This window comes from Episyrphus balteatus, chromosome 4 (genome assembly GCF_945859705.1).
Source record: "Episyrphus balteatus chromosome 4, idEpiBalt1.1, whole genome shotgun sequence".
In the NCBI taxonomy this organism is placed as follows: Eukaryota; Metazoa; Arthropoda; class Insecta; order Diptera; family Syrphidae; genus Episyrphus; species Episyrphus balteatus.
In genome coordinates, this window is record NC_079137.1 from 54,801,456 (window position 1) to 54,815,018 (window position 13,563).

The 13,563-nt window shown below is 28.8% G+C and overlaps 1 protein-coding gene across 1 annotated transcript; it reads left to right on the forward strand.

Annotated features, from left to right (window-relative positions):
- Window positions 1-722: 722 nt before the first annotated feature.
- On the forward strand, window positions 723-12,935 carry LOC129920036 (uncharacterized). The gene is made up of 7 exons (XM_056001190.1): window positions 723-1,319; window positions 3,512-3,725; window positions 3,865-3,986; window positions 4,042-4,164; window positions 5,647-6,015; window positions 11,527-11,686; window positions 11,904-12,935. The coding sequence occupies exons 2-7, from the start codon at window positions 3,530-3,532 to the stop codon at window positions 12,377-12,379; spliced, it is 1,446 nt and encodes a 481-aa protein (XP_055857165.1). The 5' UTR covers window positions 723-1,319; window positions 3,512-3,529; the 3' UTR covers window positions 12,380-12,935.
- Window positions 12,936-13,563: the final 628 nt, after the last annotated feature.

Here is a 13,563-nt window from a genome sequence, read left to right on the forward strand (position 1 = left end):
AATTCTTACATACTCAAATAAAATGAAAAAAAAAAACAAAGAAAAATATCCCGCTATGCTCAATTCAAAATTTGATTCATTTAAAAGTGTACACTTTTAAAATCAAAGTCTTTGTCTTCAATTATAAAATGTTTAACTGAAAATAATCAGTTTAAAAGTGTTCACTTTTGATTTTTAAAGCGTTCAACATTATTAAAAAAGTATTTTAATACAAACGCTTTGAAAAGTAAAATGTGCATTTCGATTTGAGAGTGAACGCTTTAATTTCAAAGAGATACACTTTGAATCTCTTAACGACTTACAAATACATACCTAAATTCTTACATACTCAAATAAAATGAAAAAAAAAAAAACAAAGAAAAATATCCCGCTATGCTCAATTCAAAATTTGATTCATTTAAAAGTGTACACTTCTAAAATCAAAGTCTTTGTCTTCAATTATAAAATGTTTAACTGAAAATAATCAGTTTAAAAGTGTTCACTTTTGATTTTTAAAGCGTTCAACATTATTAAAAAAGTATTTTAATACAAACGCTTTGAAAAGTAAAATGTGCATTTCGATTTGAGAGTGAACGCTTTAATTTCAAAGAGATACACTTTGAATCTCTTAACGACTTACAAATACATACCTAAATTCTTACATACTCAAATAAAATGAAAAAAAAAAAAACAAAGAAAAATATCCCGCTATGCTCAATTCAAAATTTGATTCATTTAAAAGTGTACACTTTTAAAATCAAAGTCTTTGTCTTCAATTATAAAATGTTTAACTGAAAATAATCAGTTTAAAAGTGTTCACTTTTGATTTTTAAAGCGTTCAACATTAATAAAAAAGTATTTTAATACAAACGCTTTAAAAAGTAAAGTGTGCATTTCGATTTGAGAGTGAACGTTTTGATTTCAAAGAGAAACACTTTACATTTCTTCATTTCAACAAGAGAACAAATTCCTCGATCCTCGCTTTCATTTCAGTTCGAGTTCAGTATTCAATTCAGTTTCAAAGCGTGCAGTCGGTGGTCCCGTCCCCAGTGCGATTCTAAAAAAGAAATATATTCTGGTGCGGTGTGAAAAAAAAAAACAGTATTGTTTGTTCGCGAGGTAAAAAAAAAAAACACTTTGTGCGTTGTAGAAAAAAAAACATTGTTCGTTAGTTAAAAAAAACACTGTGCGTTGTTACCTACCATTAATTGGAGTCTCGTCTCCGGTTTCTCGTGATAGGTATTATAAAAAACAAAAAAAAAAAACATTTTTGTGCGCTGTGGAAAAAAAAAACAATTTGCGCATTATTGTGTTGGTCGTTTTACCTACCATTAATTGGGGTGAGTTTTGTAATTTTATTGTTCAATTTTATATATTTTTACTTTTATTACGTTTTTACGTAAATGTACAAAGTGCAGTTAGTTCGATGTACATATCTTGATATACATATGTATATACAAAAAAGTCAAACATTTTGAAAAAAAAAAAAAAAAATAATAATTTTAATAATTTAAGAGTGAACGTGTTGATCTATAAGAGAAACACTTTGAATATCTTACTTGATAGTTAATACATTTTCGTGCATAAAAAAAATGGTTGACTCTTGACTGTTGACTCTGCAATTCAAAATGTTTGTACTTCATTTTGAGAGTGAATTTTTTGTCGTTTTTCTTCGGTGAATTGAGAGCATACTCTAGATTCACCATCACCATATTTACCATTAACGTGAGTGAATTTCTATTTGAAATTTCTGTGCGTAGTAGAAAAAAACCGTGCAAAAGAAATATTGTCTCTTTTATCATGTTTTAACATGAAGCATTAAGTAAAGAAAATCGAAAAATGATGATGTAGCCATTTTTAATTTTTTTTTGGCTCAACTTTCCTTTAGGGTCGCACGAATTTTAATACGCGAATAATTTTATGTGAAAGATTAATGACTAAAAGTAATAAAAATAACAATTGTAAAGTTAGGAAACGTGTATTTATATTTTTAATTAATTTTTTAAAGTTCATTTTTTCATACAAAATGCATGCAAATGACGACTGCAAAGAAAAAAAAATTTTTTTTGAAGTTTTTTTTACATACCCAAACTTATCCCCACCTCAAATCCTATAGTGAGCCCAAGCAGGGGGGTTGCAGGGGGGCAGCATGCCCCCCGATACGCATCTCACATTTATACGCCTCAAACTTCAAATTCTTCGTGGTCGTCATTTGCATGCATTTTGTATGAAAAATTTAAATATTTATTTTTTAATCATACTTGGGGAATGTTTCCTAACTTTAAAATTGTTATTTTTATGAATTTTAGTCATTAATCTTTCACATAAAATTATTCGCGTATTAAAATTCGTGCGACCCTAATGGAAAGTCGCCCCTTTTTTTTTTGTTTTTATGTACCTTCATTAACTAAATTTCTATATAAAAAGTCCTACAAATTGTAGAAATTTGAACCCTAAGAGCAAGATCGTGCGACCAATAAATATTTTTTTTTCAATTTCTAATGCAGTTTTTTCAATTGATATTTTGGGGCGACTTTCCATTAGGGTCGCACGCCTAGAGTTGTGATTTTATTTTTTATAGTGAGCTATTAAAATTTTTCATACAAAATGTACCTATGCAAATGACGACGAAGAATTTGAAGTTTGAGGCGTATAAATGTGAGATGCGTATCGGGGGGCATGCTGCCCCCCTGCAACCCCCCTGCTTGGGCTAACTATAGGATTTAAGGTGGGGACAAGTTTGGGTATGTAAAAAGAACTTCAAAAAAATTTTTCTTTCTTCGCGGTCGTCATTTGCATGCATTTTGTATGAAAAAATGAACTTTAAAAAATTAATTAAAAATATAAATACAAATTTCCTAACTTTAAAATTGTTATTTTTATTACTTTTAGTCTTTCACATAAAATTATTCGCGTATTAAAATTCGTGCGACCCTAAAGGAAAGTTGAGCCGATATTTTTACAACCCTGCTGAAAAACGTGCAAAATTGTCAAAATTATCGAAAAAACTTCCCAAAAAAATTTAGTTCGAGGTCGTACCGATAAATCGAAGAACTAATGATGCCAATCGATTTCTCAAGTGCGAAATAAAGGGAAACAGTCAATGGCGCAGATGTCTAAAATTGCAACTTGCACAGTATAATTGCACTGTACTTAACTGCATTTCAATTCTTTGTTATTATTATTGCACTATAATTTACTGCATTTTAATTCTTTGATTAAAGCCTAGTACGCAGCTGAAGCGAAACGAAATTTACATACAAAATTTCGTTAACGAAATCTTGAACAAAATTTAATTTGTTTTTTTTTTTTTGCTTTTAAATTTATTGTCTGATATTTTTTCTGGAATTTTTAGATTTATTATTTTTACTTTGCTATAATACCCAATGGTATTTTTCCTTATCATGTTCGCTGTTGACTTTGGAGACTTAAAATTTTTTCGTTTCGCTTCTGCTGCGTAATATACGCTAAACGAACTTACGTTCACATTAATTGTAAAAATTCCTTTATTTTGCCTTTTTTCTTCGATTAGTAACATCTTCTGTAAAAAATGATTCAAAACCAAGAGCTTGACGATATAGATGCCATTTTGTCAAATACCTTTAATCGGGAAAATCAAAACATAAGTATAATTTATACAACAGAAATTGAAAATGACAATCAAGAACTCTTGTCCGAGGATGACATACAATTAAAAACATTGCTAAGGAGTTTTGAGCTAGAAGAGCTCTATACCGATTTAAAAAGTAAGTTTTGTGTTCAAAACAGTTGATTTTTTTCTTCTGATAATTTTTGTAGGGCCCACTATAATCACTTTATTATTGAAGTTTGTCTAACGAGGTTATGTTAGCCAAATATAATTTATTTTTTGGAAATTTTTTGCAGATGCAAGAATCAGCTTCAAAAATTTAAAGTATTTAAAAAGAGATGATATAAAAGAAGTTATTAAACCAGTAGGGTTGCGGGCTGAGTTTCGCCAAAAACTTTTTTTATACTTGAAATCTGAGGTATACCTGATTGTAAAATACTTTCTTCATAAATACAATATTTTTCTTATTTTAGAATGCAATTGATGACGAAACTTTAAGTAATGACTCAAAAGTTATTACATGGCTTAGTAGAGATGAAACCACTGATTCACCTTCATCTTCTAAAGCTCCTTCATTTTTAAGTTCACAAATTCCGGTAAGTGAATTTAATTTTGATTTTAATTTTGTTTTTTTTTTTTTTTTTAATTTTGTAGTGTTTGTTTATTAGACTCTAAGGAACAGAAAAGCATAACTTTTTGCTCAATGAGATATGTTTTTTTACTAACTAAAAAAAAGCTAACAAGAATTAAAAAAAATAGAGGGCTAATTGATTTTTTTTTTGAGAGCAAAGATATGCCATTTTCGGTTCTTATTTGTAGTGATTCTTCTACGAATTTTATATTTTACTCTGGTCTTATTTTTTTCTAAATAAATTAAAATTTATATTACTTTAGTCTTTATCAAGTTTGTTACAATCAAGTGCCAAAGGAAATGGTTTTCTTAAATACTATGAAGAAAACTCCTGCTTGAATAAAAAGCAGCGGGATGAGCTAATACAAATGATTTTGGAGGAAGTAGTAACAACAAAGGGAATAAAATTAAGGCCGGAAAGTTTCATCAAAATTGTTCAAGAAATTATCGATATTTTCCCGAATGAAAAACAAAACCAGGCAAATACATACCTTTTCTATTTTTGAAAATGACCTTTTTCAAAATTGCATATTAACCCTTAACTGATGTGGTGAAATTTACTGACGTATCTAAAGTCGTGGGTCCAGAAAACACCTGGCTTTTTTAAATAATAAAACAAAATACAAAATTAAATTTTTTTTACAAATTTCTTTATAAAACTTTCAAATATAACATTTTCCAAACCAGTTAAAAAAATTTAAAAAAAAAAATGGGAAAACTAGTTTTCAAAATAAAATTTGCACTTTAAAATGCAGTCACAACGGGTATAAATTTTTAAAATAGGCGTGGACCCGCCACATCAGTTAAGGGTTAAATAAAGAAACTATTGAATATTTCAAATGAAGTCCAAAGCCGCTAGGGAATTAAATGAAATTAAATTTGTTAGAAAAAATTATAAGTTAAATTCTCCTTAAAAAATTGTAGAAATATTTTCTTATAAATGTTATTTAAAATAAATTTTGCGGCATATTAGTAGATAGAAAGATAGATAAAAACTTTTTTTTATCAAGGATACAAGGTATTCATGCAACGTGGTAAACTTTATCTCGTAGCAAATCATCTTTTTTAAGCAAAAAAATGCAGTCAAATATCAACCAAACTACTTGTGAAGAGTTTAACTATCTACATGTTATTAAGAACATTTCTGGTAAAGATTTCCCATGTAACTTTTACTTTTTACTTTTTTTACAAATTAAGCAGTTTACTCTTTTATAACTTTTTTTACAGGAGCTATACTCTTACATGAATACCTTTTTTGAATAAATTAATAATTGAAAGTATTACGTTAAGGCATGACTATTTGTACATTTTGTTTCTTAAATGCTCACACTTACTCTTTTTTATTTGACTTTTCTTTATTTCTATTTTACTTTTTCTTCTTTTATGTTATCTTAAATAAGAATATTAATTTTTCGCATATCATTTATGAAATTTTTTTTAATTTTAGGAATATTATTATATTCCTCGCCAGCACAAAAAAAACCCCAGTGGAAAACTTTACACTAAATATTTTAACCTAAAAACCAAGAGAAGGAAGTGGGATATTTCTGTTCAGTCATCCAGCAGTGTTGATGGTCCTGATACAAGGGAGGCTATAGCAGTCCAAGAGCCCGAAAAAAGTGAGGAATCGGAAATAGACGAGTCGATGTCCCTCTCTCTTAAAAACATTCTTAAAAGAGACTGTAATGACTGGAAAGAGACAGTAGATAAATGGGAAAGAACATTTAGTTTACGCCAGACTGATGCCAAAAAATACTCAAAACCGGAATTTTTAATGGAATGGCCATTATATAACGATGCAAGAGCTCCTTCTTTGGTAATTTGTTTACATGTTTACAATTTTATTTTTAAATATACAGAGTAGGGTGGGTCAAAAAATCTAATTAACTTTTTTTTTTTGATTTTGTACTTCGAAAAATCGATTGTTAGACACCTCTAGAATATACACACCAAATATGGTCTCTTTATATTAATAGGAAGGTCCTCCAATTCGTAATTTTCCATTTTACATCAAGCTTCTACTTAAAAAAAAACATTTTTTTATAATTCGACTTTTAAACAAATTTCTTTACATACACTCCTTTTCATCAGAATAGGTACACAACTTTTCAAATGTTCAGTATTCGTTTTTTCCTTACAGTGTTGGAAAAATAATAATTTTTTAATGTCAAGTCATTGTTTAAGATGTTAACAGAATCAGCAAAAAAAAAATAATTCAAAACGTGTGGTTATTTTTCTTGTTTCTCTATGGCAAAGCATTTCGCATCGAAAAACTGAGGTTTTTTTTTGTTTCATCAGAATAGGTACATAGAGAATGATGTCAAAGTGGTCCATGACAAGGAATTTAAACCAAGTTCTTATTAAAATTGTATTTAACTTATTTTATTTTTTTTATAGTGGACTTTTTATTCATGAAAAAAATAATGAAACTGTCCAGGAATTGCATTGTTAAATCTCTCTATGCAATCTATCAGAATCTCTTTCCTAAATTTTTAAATGGCTGGTTAGGAAATATTTTTGTCTCGACTATCGCAAATTTTATCAGTACGGGCTAGTCATTTCCAAACATTTTCAAAAAGGTTCAGGGCTGTTTTCTATTTAAGATAATGAAGCACTTCCTAAATTTGTACTTCCTCCCAATATTTTACAGAGCATTTTTTGTGGTAGGAGGCGCGGGTCTGTTGAAAAATTCAGTATACTGGTTCACAAATATTAGAGAATAAGGGAAAAGTTACTTGAATATTCATTTACAAATAATTGTGACCATTCTTCACGTTTGAAATTCATTATTTGTATTATCGTAGTAGATTACTTTCTTCGATGCCTTAACACCTCTTTTTTAACAATGAAGTTGGTCTCAAAATGGTTTCTTCTTTCGCAAAATGTTAAACTGATATAGGCCAGTCATTATATACTAGAGTGACCGCAAGAAATCGATTTTCGAAATTTTGGTCGGGGAAACCCCATAAAATGTTCCGCCTTTGCAGATTTTTAGATAGCCAAAATTTCAGCTCGATTGGATAACTCTAAATGGTGCCGACACTCGCTCAAAGTATCAAAAATCTCTGTTTTTTCACTGTTTTTCGCAGAAAATTAGCTCTAGCTTCCAAACAGAGTGGGTTATTTTCACTTTTTATATATTAAATTAAAGGTAGTGTTGTTACACATAACTCAGATGCTAGACTTGTTTAGATTTACTAATAAAAAAAATATTGTCATCAATTTAAATTTTCAGTACTCACCTCAAAAAGAGCTGAAGTGCAAACTCGATTTAAAATGAAACTTTTTTTAACTGTTTTAACAAAAAAACGAAACATTTAAAACTTCTTTTAATATTAAAACAAAAACGCAACAGAATTAATACTCACATTTTATTTTAATTTAATTTATTTTACATACCAAGTAAAATTGGCAAAAAGCGCGAGTTTATTTTAATAAAATTATTGAACTACCAACGAAACGACTCGTGAAGCTTAAACTTCATAAAAAAAAACAACAAATATGTATTTTACAACTGTCAATTTTACTCTGTGCCTCTATTGTTGATAAAATTATTATATATTATACGAGAAGCGTTTCGATTAGATACCTTTCTATAACATATAAAGTTTCATTTTAAATCGAGCTTGCACTTCAGCTCTTATTGAGGTGAGTACTGAAAATTTAAATTGATGACAATATTTTTTTTATTAGTAATACTAAACAAGTTTAGCATCTGAGTTATGTGTAACAACACTACCTTTAATTGGACAAAAATTACGACTTCCAGCCGGCCGAACAATCGTTTAGTCCGCGACCACCGCCAAGCAAGCCGCCCGTTCGGTTGTAAAACAATCAATCATTCATGTTTTTGTTTAATGTTTATATTATTATATGAGTAACACATACATACAAATGTATGTATTTATTTAATAAATAATGAGAAGAAGATGGTAATGGTTTTTTGTAACCCCAATTTTATTAACCCAAATTTTGTAAATACAGTATACCGGCTTTTTGTTTTGATTGTGCATTTTGTAATTTGCTTCAATCTCTATATTATTTAGTTCATCAAAATTGCAATTAGATCAGTGCCAATAATTTTTGAAAATAAAAAAATTATAAGCAGCATTTGGGTGGTTGGAAAATTTAGGATAAATGGTATATGAAAGGGGAAAAATAAATTGCCCACAAACTAATTGTAGGAAAAGGGTGGGTGGGCGAAAAAGTGGGGTTGGTGTCAAAAGTCGTGGTTTTTTACGATTTGTGTCAAAAGTAGACCTCCTATCGAAAAAAGTTAAATGCAAAAGTCATAACTTTTACTCAAAACATTTTTTTTATACATTAATCTCAAAAATATTGAAAAAATGCAAAAAATACGATTTTCTTATTTTTTATTTTTATCTTTTACCAAAATGGTTTGATTTTAACAAATCTTGGTTAAAAATTACTTTGTTATGTTTTCTATCTATTTTAAATGTTTTTTGAGCAAAAAGTTAATGTTTGGATTTTTGACGAATTTAATTTGAAAAAATAGCCTATTTTTCAATCCAAAAAGTTTTTTATTTTTGAAAAGCTTGGAATGCAGTTACTTTTAGATTAAAACCTTTTATTTGAGATTGTATGGAAAAACTATACTTTTGATTTAGAAAATATTGAGAAAAATTGAAAAAAAAACAAAAAAACGATTTTTAAGATCGATTTTTCCGTAAATGACAGTAATGTTGGCGAGAAATAATTTTCCATAGAAACCAAATTATACTTTTCTAATGGCCTGTGAAGGTGTCTGCGGCAACAACGTCAAAAGGTGCAACAGCTGCAAAAACGAAATTTTTTTTAAACTTTGGTAATTTTATGTTTTTATTTGTTCAACAATCCAAGATGCCAATGAGAGCTTTGTGCTCATAATACCAACCATCAGCAACTACAAAATCAAAGTAGACGAGCTTACAACAAAATACTACCAAAGTAAGTTAACAATCCAGCCATTCATTGTAGCTGAAGGGACCGATGGGGAAAACCTAAAAGCATTTTATGTTTTTTTTTGACAAAACGCTTTACAAACTTGATAACTTTATAGAGGGCCTCGATTTATGCTTTAAGATCTTTCAAGTTTTTAACTCAGAATACCCTAAGAACTGTGAACTGCCTTGGAATTTTATTCAACAGTTTTTCTACGAAATAAATACACCATATGATTTAAAAACTCCAAGTCTAACTTTACTTTTAAACTACATGAAACAGTCAAATTAAATATAAAATTTTCACTTATTTAATTCTTTATTTGAACGTATATTTTACTCTCGTGAACTTTAGAATTAAAAAAAAAAAATACATTGACAAAACTAATTAATATACGGCTTGCGATCTAAGAAGTCCAAACCTAGACTTTACTTTATCCTTCAACAATCTTATCAGAAATCATTTAAATTTTTTATCTGAAAAGTGCATTGTGTATATCTCGAAATATTAACACTTTAATGCAACCATGCTCAACAAAGTTTTGCTTTTTGGGAGCTTTTTTCAAAACTCTCCGCTTTTTTTTTGTTAATTTTTTTATTTATTTCTGTATAAATTACCTATAACACAACAAATAAAGTACGTTGGGCACTACTGTTTTTATCGAGATAACAATAAAATCTGGATATTTATCTGGATTTTTCAAATATCTATACAATTAAATTTGTTGTTTTTAATGCGTAAATTATTTTGATTTCAAATGCCTCGATGTCGTTTTTTGTGCAAAATTCTACATAGAAAAACAAAAAAAAAACACACCTAATAACACAAACTTAAACAAATTTCGAATCCAAAAAGAATACCTACTTGTTAAATATAATAGAGAAAATTGAACGAAATTATCATCTTTAAATTGTTTGCATTTCACATTTACAATTGTAGAGGTAAAATTTAGTCAAGCGCGATTTGTATACTGGGCTTTTGGGCAAAAATTCACTTTCTACCGTGTGAACATGAATTTTTATAATGTGCGCAGTAATTATGCACATGTAGCTGCTGTTATTTAAGATGTACATGGTTCATGTATAAGAGCTATATATGGCGCTACTTGCTAATCCCTTTGACAGTCCTTGTCAAAAAGTAAATTTTCGCAGTCAACCGCCGGAAAAGAAGTATAACTTTAAAAAAAAACTTTTTGACAAGTGAAATCGAACAAGGCATTCACCCACCCCCTTTCCCCCAATTAGTTTATGGGCAATTTATTTTTCCGCTTTCATATACCATTTATCCTAAATTTTTCAACCACCCATATGCTGCTTATAATTTTTTTTATTTTTAAAAGTTATTGGCACTGATCTAATTGCAATTTTGATGAACTAAATAATATTACTACAGGCATTAGGAAATCATCTAAGAAGATTTTTTTGCAAGTAAATTCAACTATAAGTATTTGAAAAGCCAGGCAATTAAGCGGGGAAGGCAGTTAAGCGAAAGGTACTTAAAAGATGAATTTTATATGAAAAAATCCTTAAAATTTTGGTTCTAAAAAAACAAAGGTATTTATGCGGGTTAGGCACTTAAGCGAGAGGCACTTATCCGGGTTTTACTGTATATTGAATTATTTTTTTCTCAACACTCTTGACTATTAAAACATTTTTGTTTTAAAATTTTGACACTTTCTGAAAATTAAACATGAAATATTAAATTTATTTTCATTTTCATATCATTTCATTTTCTGATGTTTTTATTTTACATATGTAGATATAATAAATGCTTGTACTAAGCAGTCCCAATCTTTGACCTTCCTTTGATATTCGTATCACCATTCTCTTTACTTATTTAGTTCTTTTTAATTTGTTTTTACCTTCAAAAAACACTAAAAAGTGCCGATACGATAATCATCCGCAAATGGCTTCGTACTCGGTGTAAATGGACCCCAGCGCGTGCGGTATCTGGGGGGGAAAGAGGCGTGGGAATATAAAAAAAAGAGCATATTCACAATTTGTAATTTTGTTTAACCATACCAATACTGGTGGATCCTTCATTGTTTGTTTTATTTCTTAAGGTGTTTTCGCCAAAATTTAGCGATTTTAATCCACCTATGTTTCTCAAAATGGTAGTATGATTATTAAAAAATTACTCTTAAAAAAGTCATAGTTATTAGGAAATGTTCACGCTTCCCAGTTATAATAGTTCTATTATTTTAAAATTGATTTCTTTAATAGCTCACCTAGTTAAATTGAAATAGAAGAAAGGCTAATTTTGAAAACTGTTTTTAGTTTTTTAAATAAGTTACACTCGGTAGTAACTGGGGCACACTATATAGACGATTCATTTATAAAACGTATTATGTTATTTCTTTTAGAAATTTTTTTTACTATAATTTCAGATCGATATTGATTTTAAGCTTATGTATCCAGGCAGAGAACATCTTTTAAAAAGCAAATGGGATGATTTTAAAAAACATATTTTGAAATATTACCAAAATAATATTAAAAATCCAAACTCAAAAAGCTTACTGGTACAGGGAAATGAAACAAACAAAATTGGTAAGTTTTGAGAAGCAAAAAAAATAAAAACAATCTTGTCGTCCAAAATTTTTGAAATTATTATTTTTGAAATTTTTGAGTTTCGTTTGCACTCGTCTACCCACACACCGATCTCTTCGAGGCAAAAAAAGGAAATTCAAGCATTTCAAAAATTAAGTTCACCCTAGTCTGTATACATGTCAAAACCTTTTATTTGTTTTTTTTTTTCTATTTTTAGATTGCGAAGACTACGTGTTTGCGGTCTTATTAAACTCTATCCTTCTTCCATCTGCCCGCTTCAAGAGTTTGGATGGTAGCAGTAAGCGAAAAGCAACAATCCAAGATGCCAATGAGAGCTTTGTGCTCATAATACCAACCATCAGCAACTACAAAATTAAAATAGACGAGCTTACAACAAAATACTACCAAAGTAAGTTAACAATCCAGCCATTCATTGTAGCTGAAGGGACCGATGGGGAAAACCTAAAAGCATTTTATGTTTTTTTTGACAAAACGCTTTATAAACTTGATAGCTTTATAGAGGGCCTCGATTTATGCTTTAAGATCTTTCAAGTTTTTAACTTAGAATACCCTAAGAACTGTGAACTGCCTTGGAATTTTATTCAACAGTTTTTCTACGAAATAAATACACCATATGATTTAAAAACTCCAAGTCTAACTTTACTTTTAAATTACATGAAACAGTCAAATTAACTATAAAATGTTCACTTATTTAATTCTTTATGAACGCATATTTTACTCTCGTGAACTTTAGAATTGAAAAAAAAAATTACATTGACAAAACTATAGATAAGCTTTATTTCAAAATTTGAATGAAAATTGTCTCGGATGTTATCAAACTGTTCTTAACAAAGTATATGTGAAGGCCTTTTAAATTTATGTCACTTAAATGCAAAATCTTTTTACGAAATTAATAACACTCAAACAAAATAAAACTTGAACACTCCAAATTTCTTAAAAACCTAAATACTCTAAAAACTGTGAACTGCCTTGGAATTGTATTCAACAGTTTTTCTACACAATTAATATACGGCTTGCGATCTAAGAAGTCCAAACCTAGACTTTACTTTATCCTTCACTTATTTCATTCTTTGGAATTTTATCCAACAGTTTTTTTACGAAATAAATACGGCTTACGTTTTAAAAGTCTTATTTCATTGTTTGGGAATTAAAAAGTCCCAGCTTAACTTTACTTTATCCTTCACTTATTTCATTCTTTGGAATTTTATCCAACAGTTTTTTTACGAAATAAATACGGCTTACGTTTTAAAAGTCTTGTTTCATTGTTTTGGAATTAAAAAGTCCCAGCTTAACTTTACTTTATCCTTCACTTATTTCATTCTTTGGAATTTTATCCAACAGTTTTTTTACGAAATAAATACGGCTTACGTTTTAAAAGTCTTATTTCATTGTTTGGGAATTAAAAAGTCCCAGCTTAACTTTACTTTATCCTTCACTTATTTCATTCTTTGGAATTTTATCCAACAGTTTTTTTACGAAATAAATACGGCTTACGTTTTAAAAGTCTTATTTCATTGTTTTGGAATTAAAAAGTCCCAGCTTAACTTTACTTTATCCTTCACTTATTTCATTCTTTGGAATTTTATCCAACAGTTTTTTTACAAAATAAATACGGCTTACGTTTTAAAAGTCTTATTTCATTGTTTGGGAATTAAAAAGTCCCAGCTTAACTTTACTTTATCCTTCACTTATTTCATTCTTTGGAATTTTATCCAACAGTTTTTTTACGAAATAAATACGGCTTACGTTTTAAAAGTCTTATTTCATTGTTTTGGAATTAAAAAGTCCCAGCTTAACTTTACTTTATCCTTCACTTATTTCATTCTTTGGAATTTTATCCAACAGTTTTTTTACGA